A 13,725-nucleotide genomic window follows, 5' to 3' on the forward strand; every position below is an offset into this window, starting at 1 on the left:
CCCCATGATGCATATATTGACATGTTATTATATGTTACACAGCCCTGAGGGAGAGCTGGTTTTCTCAAGCCGCCCCAGACCTGCTAAGCCTGTAACTCTGCCCACACAGGCCCCCAGCCAGGGTCAGCACCACTCGTTGAGAACTGAACCCACTCTAGAACCGCAGATCTGGTCCATTCACTCCTCCAGAGCCTTGGCTTGGGCTGTCCTAGCCGCAGATGCCACACCGTGAGATGTTTCTCCACCTAACTTTTGGTTAGGAACAGTACATTTGATTCTATACGGAAGAGTAAAAGGGAAAGATCTCTCTTCTAAGAGTGGCCACTTTGCAGGCTAAAGAACATTTCTTTACATTTAAAGTTGTATAATGGCCCTACCGTGCTAGTCAATCACAGGATTAGTTTGTCGGTCGATCAGTGGCTTTGAAAATAAAATGGCTCCCAGGGTTTTAAATGTGCCTAATCTCATTTGAACGAGTTCTGACTCCCTGTAGATTATTCAAAGAACCCAGCATAAACACAGTTTTGGATTTGTTTACGAGTAACAGTTTGAGAGTCTTCCAGGCCTAATAGTTAAGAACAGAGACTGCACGCCAGCAAAGTAATTTTACAGAGAGTCAGTGAGCGTAAAAACATTTTGTGTGAGTTTTGCAAAATTCTGAAATGATACCCTTGAGAATCTGCAAAGGTTGGTCCAGTGACTGGGTGCATATATAGAGAGTGCTAAAGAGAAGCAGAAACCCTACTGTAAGCCAGAGGTAACTTGTGGCTAAGGCTGACACGGAGGTGCCCACTAACGCCCTTGACTTCCAGTAGCATAAGAATGATTTGGACCAATCTCTGGGCCAGGTCGACACCCCCATAATCGCCTTGGTAACAACAGGGGATGTCACGTGTAGGATCATGCATCGATTGCCAAAGGCGCTGTTGAAGTTCCATCCAGAATGTGGCAGATGGTTGAGTGGCCTTCAGGAAGGGCGGTTTCAACCCCACTGTTCAGTCTAGAACCCGATGGCCCGTCAGTGGGCGTGTGCCATCAGAGGCTACCCTGATGAGAGGCATGGTCAAGAGAGAGGGCTAGTTACTGTCATTTAAAATGTGCAAGGAGGCAAGCAACTCTTTCAAACATTTGTAGATCAACATGGATGCTCACGGACCTCCACTCTACGGCTTTAACTTCATCTTATTGATAGCAGCCTAGTCTACCTGGGGATGCTTAGTCAAAGTCCCTCTTCAACAGGGGTACTGAATTTGGCCTTTTAAAACATACGTAATTGAATCAGAGCTCTCCCAAATGACAATAAACAAGTAATTATTACAAGTTTTTAAAAAAAAAAGATACACTTTTTAATAAACTCACACATTTCGAAATAAATGTCAACTCTTTTCATTGGCTTGTAAATTTGATATTATTTCGTACATGCCTTGACTGTACCAATATGTTATTAAACCAATCTGACCAGATGATCTTTAGCAATGCAAGGAAAGCCTTATTTTTTTTTTTTAGCTAGCCATGGTTTTGTTGTCTTCGCTGTTTAATAAAAAAGAAGAAAAAGATGAGTAAGTAAATGAGATGCAAGCGCACACCTCTTCAGTTCCGAACAGCGAATGTCCAATACTATAAGAAGTAAAGAAATACGTCCATGATTTGGGAGTCAAGCAGTAGGGATAATGAGTTGCCCACAGGGTATCCAATAAGAAGCACACCAGTGTTCCCCATCACATACATATATACCATTGCCTGCACACCAATAAGAATTCTCTCATTCATTTATACGAATCATCCAGGAAGCACCCATTATCCAAATCTTCATTAGCTACAAAGTATTCACATGAGATGTGATCACTTTTCCTCTAGCTGACACGTTTCGGCCAATAGGCAGTTCGTCCTAAGACTTCATCAGGCTTAGAAAATTGGAATAGCGTTAGATAACATGGTAATCTCGAAGTCCTCACACGTCAAACTCGTGGAGTCATAATCCATATTGGCTAAAGCTGTGTTGCCTCCTGTGCGTGTACAATTACATTAACAAAAACAATAAAATATTAATATTAGCCTCTTCTGTTTCAGCCAAAAGTATGTTACCCGCTTCTGATGAAAACTCACCATTTTGGACAGATGACCAGGGTCCTTCACATGGTTTCAAAATGTTCAACCTTTCTGTAGTAGAATTGCCAGCATCTCAAATCTTCAATTATGTTTTTTTTATTTTAAACTCTGCTTGGAAGTTAGCAAATTTACATTCTATCTTTATTTCAGGCATACCTTATGTTCTTTTCTGGTATATCTTTGCCATCAACTTTTTATAAGGTCAAGTTATACACTCAGAAAAGGTGTTAATTAGGGGAAATTAAACTGGAGAATTAGAAGAGTTTTTGCTTGTGTCTTTACTCTGATTGGGCCACCTTGTTACAACATGCATGATCTTGATATGGGGCGGGGATGAAAACATTCACTTACTACAAGTCAGTAACAAGTTTTTTGGGAGAATTGTCCATGAAACACTCTAAGAAAATTAAACATTTCGCAATAAAAAAAGACTTAAAGCCCACCTCACCCACCCATGAACTGCCCGTCCTGCTGCAACCTATCCTTGGTCTCTGTTTAACTATGCGTATAAAATGAGCAGTTCCTACTGCCACATCTAAATAACGCATTTCGGCCAACAAATCTATTGCATCCGCCCTTTGCATAATTTTATATTTAAAAAATAAAAGACTTAAAAACGTAATCCTACCAGAAATAAAAAATGCGCCATCCACTAGTAAATGTAACAAAGTTTGTATGGAATGACACAACAGTTCCACATGGCTCATCCTGGTACCAGCAGGATGTGTTAATATCTTAGTTGTTTTTAACTCTCGATAGCCACAGCTCATTCTGCAGTGTAGCTCAGTGCAGGGTGCACAGGAATCGGAGGACCCCGGCTGGACTTCAGGTTCACTTGCTGACTGAGTAAGAATCTGGCATCACCTGCACTCCCCAGAGCCTCCAACTGTCCAGGGCTCCCCCCATGGTGTCACTGATAGATTTCAGTGTTTCCCGGGTGCCACACTGGAGTGTGTCCTCTTGAGCTTGCTGGCGGTCTGCAAGAATTGAGGACTTTTGTCAGACACTTCTCATCCACTGGTCTCATCTTTGCATCATCAGGATATGTCAACATCTAACTTGGTTTACAGCCGTGGTGGCTGCAGGTGATCGCTGATGCTGTAGTCCGGGCAGGCTTTATTCAACCTGCCACCATGCACCTCAGCGAGCTGCCCATGATGACAACGAGGATCGTCTAGTAGCTGTTCACACTCCCCCTTTTCTGTTCATCACTGACCAAAAACCTCTGACCATTGGGTTATAAGCGACCAGTCCTTTGTTCATTTCTATGGTGAGAATCTCGCCCAAACATAGCACTTCCTGGTTCCCCGTTGACATCACAACTCTTGCTCTGTCGCCCATTGGTTCAGAGACCACTAGAACAGATGGAAACTTTCTGGAGTGTGAGTGATTCCCTATTGTCCTGGAATCCTGCCCAGTCTTGGAGGAAGGTCTTTATATCTCCAGGCAGACCACTGCTCGGCCCTAAGAGCTCTGCTTTGGGTGAGCGACACAGAAAATCAATGTCTTAAGTGAACAAACGAAGGCCATTCTTGTGCATTACACAACTTTACAACCATCACAGCACATCCTAACATAAAAATGTATAGCCTTTTACATATACATACAAGGCAGTACTATAGCACATCTAAACAAGTGTGTCCCTGTAGCTTATACTGTACAGAAAATTAGAAATTAAATCTAATACAACTCATAACATTGCAACAACTCACTGATAATACTATATCACTGTAACCTGCACTGTACAGATTGTGAATTATATCAGATACAACACTAATTACACATGACAACACATCTCAAAGGTTGACAAGTAAAAGACTGTTCAATTATTGAATACTTAGAGAATCAGCAACTCCGCCTTTGAGGGAAGGCGGGAAACAAGTAGCAAATTGTAGAGGGTTGAATAAAAGGAGACATCCACCCACCGCATTGGCAGATAATAATCGACAGGCAAAACTATTAATCATCCAGTTTTTCTTAGACAACTTGAAGTTTTCGTGTCAATGATCACACAAAACAAACCCACTCTTTGTTATTCTGGTGCCTCTTACTATAAATATAGGTTTTCAGAAGGCACCGGAAGTAAGACCGGTTGGTCTAGTTTTGGGCTTGCTGTGTTTACAGATGGAGGACCGTGCAGTAGGCGGCTTCAAGGTCCAGTTGAGATCTTTCATCACTCTAACTTAGAATGCACCATCCCCTTTTGAGAGTTCATCAGGGGAAAAGGCATAAAGGTTCCAAAGGAGGAGTGGGGTTAGCACCAATCATGCATGCACGCCATCAGCATGAGAACATTGATCAGCCAGGATGTAAGTTCTAGTGCTCCCATGGGGTGCGCAGGAAGGCGCATAAACTAATAGGTGTGCAAGGGAGAAGATAAACACCCAATCGGGAGTGAATGAGGATAGGTAAACACTCCGGGCCCGATTTAGATCTCGGCGGATTGGTCACTCTGTCAGAGCGGTGACGGATAGTTTGTCAGACAAAATATATATCCCATAGGATATAATGGGATTTATATTCCGGAAGGTGGGATATCCATCACCGTTGTGAAGGAGTGACCCATCCGCAGAGATCTAAATCAGGCCCTCAGTCAGGTGCACAGGTGCATAAACATCTGAGTCAGCATTCAGAGAGGAGGAGGGGAGGTTGTGAGGGGGTGCAACACCAAAGAGGCAAAGAAGGCTACGGAATAAATATACAGTTGGAGCAGAAGGTATTAAACATAACTTAACAATAGAAAAAAGGACAACAGAAGCAGAGATGTACAGTGGTTAGGTAAACATCCTATCGAGCGTTCAGAAAGGGGAATAAATACCTAGTCGTGGACAGAGAAAACGTTTCCAACGGAAGTCTACTGGAGAAATAACATGAGGGTGACACCTTCTGAACGAATGCGGAGATGAACCGTACTAAAGGCCTTGGGAATTCTAGGTCTTCCTCATTGACAGCTCCGACTGAAAGAGGGGTTACACAGATTAGCTGAAGGGGTCTTAATACATTGACAGACGAATAGCGAATACTCCAGGCCCAATAACAATCTGATCCAGAGGCCAGAAGTCCTGCATTAATGGGTCGCCATTTTCTCACACTCATATTTGGTCCAGAGTTTTCAATGGAGCAAATGTCAAATCCCATAGCAGGGATGGAGGGATATGAGAACCTTGCAAGGTGTGTGAGTGGTTGGAGCTCTATTCATAAGGCTTGGTGGGTATGGTGACCTTCCTAGTTCCACCACAACAGACTGCAGGCATTTTTTGGAGGCCTTTGGGTCTCACATTTCATCAAAAATAGCCATTTTCTTCTCTATATTGGATCCAGTTGGTCACATCAATTTACTTGTGTTTACTGGTTGTAAATGGGACTAGTTTATTGACACTACCATCGGTGGGTGGTGGCAGCATTGTCCTCTATATTGGAAACTACCAGTGTCTACTCGTTTTAAATGCTACTAGTTGTAGTGGAATATAATCTTACTCGCTTGTACTAAGGTGGCTGGATGATTCCAGCTGTATTGGATTCTTGCCCCTGTCTGCTGGTGGTGGCTGCTTGCAAGTGATTTTCGTCTACCCAGTGGAAGGATGAGGAAAACCAGTCTCCATGGGAACTGAAAGTGCCCCTGACAGGCTCAAGGAGATCATTCGATGAATGTGTTGATGGACCTTGGTGTTGGCCTAGAAAACTCTTTAGATGAGAAGCTACCATGGACCAGAAGGAAGTAGACACCCGGCAACGCCGACCTAGGTGAAGACTGAGTCCGGCCGCGGTCCCCTGGGTATGTTCGACCATAAAGCAAGTAAGCAGATGAGGATACAGCAGCTGATGATGATCATCAGTCCAAGGAGGATGTAGGACGCCGTGGTCACCCAGAAGGCGTAGAGATACAGCACCTGGTGGCAGTAGTTCACGGCATCGTGGTTTATGTAGTTTGGGGAGTATATGGAATATATCCAGACGTTTCCTGTGGGAGGCAGAAGAGAGATGTTATTGCACTTGCTGGATAAAGAACATCTCACTTCACCAAAATGGAGGAGATATGTAAAAGCAAACCATAAGCGGGAGGGCAGAAGGGGGAATGTTTAAAGGAAGGATGAAAGGACCGAAGGGGCGGAGAGAGGAAGTGAGCCTTTGAGAGGGTAAGAAGGGAGAATGGAACTGATGAGAAGCGGAAAGGGGAGGGATGGATGTGAGAGAAAAAAGGAAAGTACAGGACAATGTGATACTTGAGAGAGGACGAGAGTAGGGAAAGTAATGGGGGAGGAGACAAAGGAGTGCTGAGCAGGCCAGGGACCATTTTGAGAGTGGGGTTCTTCTTAATCCATCGCAAAATGTAAACTTTTAGCATAACCCTTAATTACAGAAGGGCCGCAGTGACAGTTACACCTCTAGGCTCTACAGGAGGGGGACCAGAAGAAGGAAAAGGCCAGCATGAAGGAGAGAGGGTGGAAGAAGGAAGCCAATGTCACCAGGGTGGCAAAATCCTGTAACTGCAACTTTGCCTATGGTAACATCTAGCGTTTTGAAGGCAACCGTCCCATTCCTCAAGTCTGAGGGGTGTTCCCTCTCGCTAGATGTGACCACTTGAATCAGATGATCTTGGCTTCATGATTAATTCGACCTTAATTCTCTACTACTGTGCATTTGCCGCCACCTGGACCTCCTATGAACTGAGCTGGATGTCACACACCTGAGTTCAAAATGGTACAAGTCGTTTTCACGTTTCTCACTGCCAGACTCACTTTACCAACCCCAACAATTGTCTTATGAAGCGTTTTGAGTGATGCGAGTTGGAGGAGTAGAAAGGATAGGGAATAAAATCCACCAAGTGATTGAAGGCTTGAGGTCTATGACTGATGACGTACTCTCTGCCTTGAAGAGGTCACGGTGCAGTTATGAGTCGTTCAGATCTGACCAGTCAGGCTGCCACGGCAGATGCCAAGAGATTATTCCCTAATACTACGGTGTTGGCCTATATTCGGTCACAGGTGACTGCCCTGCGGTTCAAGCTTCTCCGCAGGATATTTGTCTTATGACCACCACTGGAGATGCAAGCCTACGTGTAATGCTTCTCTACAATCTGATCATCTTACAAGTAAATTATTGGTCCTTAGCTAGTTGGATCAAAGTTTTGCTTCAGTGTGGTTCAGCGCCTTCTTGTACAGCTCCAAACCTGCTAATTCCTAGTTGTCTTCTGCCCTTCTTTTATTTTTTATTTTTTATTAGTTTCAATTGTAGTTATGCATACATTAGAATCGACATTTCAGCAATCAATGAGTATATCTGTACATTGACAGGGGTAAGAAAGTCACATTTACATGTTATCTGCTGCTCGATCACTACTACATCTCATTTCCATTTTCCAGTTCCAACGCTGGGGAAATACAAAGATTACCAAGGTATGCATTCCATTTGCTCCATTTCCTATCCCACTTCTTTGAGCATCCCCGAATTGTAAAAACTTCCTTTTCTGCGATCATACATTTATCAACTTTCTGTAGCCATGCTTGTGTAGTTGGAGAACTTGCCGCCCCCCACCTCTTGGCTGTTTCTCTTTTGAAAAGGGTTCTTCTGCCCAAATGTGGCCTTGGTTCTTGTTCTCATCCCGCCTGCCAAGACAGCTCTCTTCCATGCACTTCTGTCAACGCACAGATGTGGAAGAGGGGATCAGCCTGCAAGAGGCAAAAGCCAGAGTCCCATCGACACAGAATCACTCACCTGCGATAAAGAAGGCTATCTTGAAGAGAACGAGAAGTCCTTGGCTGGCCACCATCAGGACGGACAGCTGTGGGGGATCATCATCATATCCACAGGGCAGGGAGGCCAGGAACAGGAGCAGGACGGTTGAAGCACCAGAAATGATCAGGTAGTAGGGGATGAGGTATTGTGCGGGGCAGTCTCTGAAGAACACTGACCCTGTGGGAAGAAGCAGAGGAAGCCATCAAGATATTATTAACACATCTTCTGTTCCACATCCCCCCCAGTCGCCTCTACCGATCGACAGGTGAAGTACACTGCCCCAGCAATAAACTCTGTAAAGGTGGACAATGTAGACTTCACACAGTTTGTAAGCACTAGTCTGTACGTCCCACCAAAAATACAATATTATTAAGTGAAAGTAGCTGTAAGACTGAGGTAACCAACATAGGGGCATATCTACAAGGACGGCGATAAATAGACGCAAAGCGCGCTTAGCGCTTATCTATTTATCGCCGTCTATCGCTTGATTATATCGCCCAGGGCGATATAATTACCAGCGATAGCGGGGAGATCGCCGTTTTGCAGGGAAAATCGCTGGTTTTCGAGCAATGTTCCCTGCAAAACGGCGATAACCTTGCTGATACGACCCACAGGGTCGTATCAGCACAATCCACCCCCATTATAGGTATGCCTAAGTCTGCATTTTAGCAGACGTTAGTTTTTGGAGAAAACTGCGGTTTTCTCCAAAAACTAACATGTGCTAAAATGCTAGGGCAGCCTTGTAAATATCGCGATGTGGACATCAGCGATATTTACAAGGTTGTCCTGCCCAGTGATGCCCACTTTGTATCTCATTAGAGATGCAAAGGGAGGCATTGGGTAAAAGGGTGCTAACATGCGCTAATGCATGTTAGCAACCTCTTGTTAATAGGGCGATAGTTTTATCTCCGCTGGTTTGGCTTTAAAAGCCAAAAAAGCGGAGATAAAGCCCTTGTAATATGCCCCTTAGTTTGTTCTGTCTGTCAAGTTCTGGGTAACCATTGGCCCTTCTCTAGTTTGTAATTGGACAAGGTCGGTCACTCCCCACGTTGCCCGCGAGATGCATGCTCTACTTGGCCATCCAGAGGCAGTGAGGGCGCAGACACAGAGTTTCAGAAATGGTACTCTACAAGGCTGCAATTGCTTTTTTGTGTATTACAAGTTTATGCTTTCAGTTGTAGGTTAACACAACAGCCAATTAAACCTATAACATAAGATAATGAACTAATTAGAACAATAAAGCACATTGTAGCACACATCGAGTGACTCCGGGACAAAGAAACATTTGGATTAGATCTTTTCTAATTTTTCAAAAACACAATCGACAGTAACTGTCTCCCTAAAGAATGGAAATGTTTTACAATAACTCAAAGGAGCCCAGCCTCTTTTCACCTTTCCTGGGGTGCATTTTCTGGAAACCCTTACTCTTGGCACTTGCCATTCAACTTGCCAGCATCAAACTTTGATGTCTAAGCAGCTGTGGCTGTGAGGTGATGTCATCCGTATGGATACTTTGGTAACTGGGAAAGGGTCCCCACTGGAAGTCTGCAGCCAGCACTGACATCCGCACCGGTGATCTAGGCTCTGCGGCCAGGCTTGCATGAGTCCAGTTCACGTGCTGCCTGGTGAGGATCACAAGCCCTATGTTTTTATTGCACCTGCCCTCTTCCCTTGAAGCCCCTTGTGAGTGCATTTGGAACCCATCTTCCTACACTCACTCAAACATAACGCACTAAAGAAGGGCAGTGTCATCACTCCTGTTCAGAGGAGGGCTGTTGAGTGCAGGCCTGAGGGCAGGATTAAATAAAGTCCATGCTTCAGTATATAGCTGAGGCCTTTCCAGAGAATGTGTACTTGTGTGGCAAAATGTAATCTAGTGATTTGTTGTTAGAATCCCTTCCGGGGCCACGTGGCAAGCATGGGTTACCGGGCCTCGCCCGTACGGCTGATGTCCTGGGGCCTGAGCTTCTCTGGCTCTGCAGGCTGGCTGCCAGGTCCACCCTTTTGACACTTGACTCTCAGGGAAGCGAGGCCGAGCAGTCATAGGCGAGGGAGCGCAGGCAATACAGGCTCAGACCTCAAACAAGCAACAGACACACCAAGGACTGTGCAGCTCAGTGCTTTTCTTTATGGAAAAAAAGTAGTACTTTTGTTTCCATACCACAACATAATACTACACAAAGGAGTAGGCACAGGGTTTTACTATGGATGCTGTGGGATTATAATCACACAGAATACGACTAAGGGAGATTATGGCACATGTGTGAGCTCACGGTGGCTAGTGTTAGCCACCTTTTGGGTTCTGTAACCTGAGCATCGGATCAGTAGTGTTCCGCTACTAAAATTGTCTCTCAGGACCACAGAGAATAAAGGACAAAATTCCAATTTAACTTAACAGCAGGAGCAGCGTCAACATTCAAGCTCACTTGGTTTACGTGAAGTGTGGGACACTCAGGAACCTTGACCGTGAGACCCGCAGATAACAGGAGTGTAAGTAGTCCTGCGTGAGGTTTACAGCAGTGGCGCAGATGGCCTTTTACACGGTGTCGGAGTCTCTGGCAAAACAGCAGCACAGACACGGGTGGTAACACTGCCCAAAAACAAGGACGACCCCAGAGTTGGCTGTCACAGGTTGCCCACTCCTCTGCGTTGCTCCATGCTCCGGTCACAGCTCTGGGCTTCTCCTCCCAGAGCAGTGGTCTCCCTGCAGGGTCTAGAACTCTTTCCCCCCTCTCAGAAGGCCAGGAAAGCTGCCACGGCTCTTCCAACAAGATGGCATGAACATCAGGTGATGCCATAGTTTCAAGGACACCAGCCCTGGTCCTCAGTAGATCGAGTACTCTGCTGTGCACGCCCTACGCTTGCTTGAAGGTACTGGAACCAAATGGTATGACCCCTCTCTTATAGTCATTTTCCAGACAGGGATGTTAGTTCTTCTGTCAGAGTTCTGGAACAAGTTTGAAGTGGCTTCCCAATCAGCATTATATAACCAATGGGGTTGAGTCCTTGTATAGCTGGGGAAGGCTGGACTCAGAATTAAGTTATACTGCAAAAGGAAAGGCCACCATCTCAATTTATATCGAATATGAATCAATCAATTTGCATCCGTTTATGAATCATGGAAAGTATATATTTTACGAAAAATGAAATATTCTGGTACAATCAAGGTTTGGAAGCTCAGCTCACCAAGTGCATTGTTTGGAAAACATTTGTTGAACGCCAAGTCTGAAAAATTCAGTGGATCACACTGTCGCTTGAAGATCGGTGAAAGAAACGATCACACATGTAAAAGAGTCGTGGGTGTCAAACAAATTCACTTACGCTCCTATCTGTGACTGCAATCTGTATATCCTTTAAAAACGATTAAAATATTCCAAACATTAGTCCATTCTTGTGTTAGGGACGGGTTGTTGTGGAAGTCACTTGAGGGTGCTCCTGAGTACTCAAAAGATTTTCAGGGTTAGGGTTGTCATCCTAAGGGCCACCTCGGCTGGCTTCATGGGGCGAGGGGCCCCGGAGTAATCTTCTCTATGTTCCTGTACCCTCAGGAAACATTCCTTTCATTCCTGCCATTGCACAACTGGTTTACCCTGGAAGGAAAGGAAAACCTGGAGATGAAAGGAAAACCTGCAGGTGGAAGGAAAACCTGGAAGTGGAAGGGAAACCTGGAGATGGAAGGAAAACTGGAGGTGGAAGGAAAACCTGGAGATGAAAGAAAAACCTGCAGGTGGAAGGAAAACCTGGAGGTGGAAGGAAAACCTGGAGATAAAAGGAAAACTGGAGGTGGAAGAAAAACCTGGAGATGAAAGGAAAACCTGCAGGTGGAAGGAAAACCTGGAAGTGGAAGGGAAACCTGGAGATGGAAGGAAAACTGGAGGTGGAAGGAAAACCTGCAGGGGGAAGGAAAACAAGGCGGAGGAAGGAAAACCTGGAAGTGGAAGGGAAACCTGGAGATGGAAGGAAAACTGGAGGTGGAAGGAAAACCTGCAGGTGGAAGGAAAACTGGAGGTGGAAGGAAAACCTGGAAGTGGAAGGGAAACCTGGAGATGGAAGGGAAACCTATTTCAGAGCTGAAGTGTACATCTGCACAGAACGTAAGATGAGGAATGGATTTGCACTTTGTCTAGTCTTCACCAACACTGGCTGGATTAGTTCAAAGTTTGTCTCATCATCATCCCACAGTTCAGACAATATTTTCCATTTTGAAAGGAAGAAACAGGGGCAAAAATAATTTGACCTTGCAGTAAATGTTATTTACCCAAATATGCATAAAACCTTTGAAATGGAGCTAAGATACGCCACCGCCGACCATAAGTACCATAGGTTTTCTCTACATTTCTTCTTCTGCAGTGTCCAATAATAAGAGTAGTAGTAAAATATTCCTTCTAAATTGGTCTTTAGGGCATCTTCTCTCAGTAACAATTAATTCTGTAGGCATTTCTAGGCCTCTGCGATAAGAAACAAGATAGCCTAAATGTTGGGTCAAGTTGATATGAACTTGTTACTCATTCCGTCGTGACACGACTGTATGAAGCTGGTGACCTAGATCTGCACTGACGATGCATGTGAAGCTAGAGACTCAAAGAACCAGCCCAGCAACAGAGGTGAGAGACTGGTAAGAAGCTGCGTTAGAGATGATTGCAAGCAACACAACAGGAGGCTAGCGGTTGTGGAGGGAACGAGAAGTGTGGAAAAGGTTGTTGGAGATCAAAACTCACTTTTATCATGAAGTATAACAAGTGAAGTACGCGGATTGTAGAATAATCGTCTTCAGGAAGTGGGCATAGTCTCGACAGTTGTTTACATACGCATTGAAAACGAGCGCTCCTTTACGCCAACCCTTGGAGGGGACCATATGTCACCATCTGTTTGGCGGATCTCTTGTGCCCTAGTTTCATCAGTTTGCTGAAGTATTTTGCCTGTTTGGAAGCTGCTGAGCCTGTAATAATACAGGATCTGATCTGGCTTGCTGCATGCTCACATTTAGCCATTGTTAGCTGCAATCTCATGATCGGTGAGCATGGCATGAAGCACAAACAACATTGCAATGGGATTACTTAAAAAGACACAAGATGTGTTTGGCCCTTCTCTTGTAGCAGTCGTAAGAAAAGGCAGCAGCAGCTCTGCGGGTAGCATAGCTCCCAGGTTTCCCAGGTCCCTATGTGAGACGAGGTGCTCCACACCACTTTTCTCTTCATGTAGTCCTGGCTTTTTAATGGGGTAAGCAACACTAGAAGTACCAGAATGCAAAAAAATAACAGACTGGAGCAGATTGTCACACATAAACCTGGGAAACTTGGCAGGGCTGTGATAAAAGGTTACCTGACCTCGTCCAAAGCTTAATATGTCGAGAGGTGCGTGGATGCGTAACATTTTACACATCATGCTTGGACTCATCCTACCTCACAAAACCGAAGCAAGTATTTAATTTAATAAAACAAATGTCAGGATGCCTGGACTGGGGTAATAAAAAAGGGATAATGCTAGCAAAAGGGATAAACATTTAATGGGGCTCAAATATTGGCATTAAGGGGTTTTGGTGACATCATAAACACAAGTCCAGAGACTGAATGGCTTGTTAATGTCATCAATCGAATGGAGGGGAAGAGAGAGTGAACAGCCCAGCACGCACTCATCCTCTCAAATGTATACAATATAGAAAAAACTGTACAGTTCCAAGGGAGGAGAAGTTCACCTCATCCAAAGTATACCAATTCATACCATTGTGTGGTTATCATAGGCTGTGTGGTTGTGGACCACAAGCCCTCACCCATCTAATGGCGGCTTTATCACTGGGCTGTGCTCCTCACTGGGCTGGTGCTGCAATGGCCAATGGGCCCGAGAAGGGGCTCTTTACCGGAGATCTTTTTTGCAGAAGCC

General features: G+C 44.9%; 1 protein-coding gene across 6 annotated transcripts in view; it reads right to left on the minus strand.

Annotated features, from left to right (window-relative positions):
* Positions 1–1,489: 1,489 nt before the first annotated feature.
* LOC146782632 (transmembrane protein 272-like) overlaps positions 1,490–13,725 on the minus strand; it is an 88,372-nt gene continuing 76,136 nt past the window's right edge. For all 6 annotated transcript variants that reach the window (XM_085637471.1, XM_085637467.1, XM_085637468.1 and 3 more), the window contains 2 exons: positions 7,825–8,022; positions 1,490–6,070 (listed from right to left, as the gene is read on the minus strand). In XM_085637471.1, coding sequence (XP_085493597.1) covers positions 5,850–6,070; positions 7,825–8,022 — 419 coding nt within the window. In that variant the 3' untranslated portion in view covers positions 1,490–5,849. The remainder of the gene's footprint in view (positions 6,071–7,824; positions 8,023–13,725) is intronic.

The sequence above is a fragment of the Triturus cristatus genome, chromosome 12 (genome assembly GCF_964204655.1).
Source record: "Triturus cristatus chromosome 12, aTriCri1.1, whole genome shotgun sequence".
In the NCBI taxonomy this organism is placed as follows: Eukaryota; Metazoa; Chordata; class Amphibia; order Caudata; family Salamandridae; genus Triturus; species Triturus cristatus.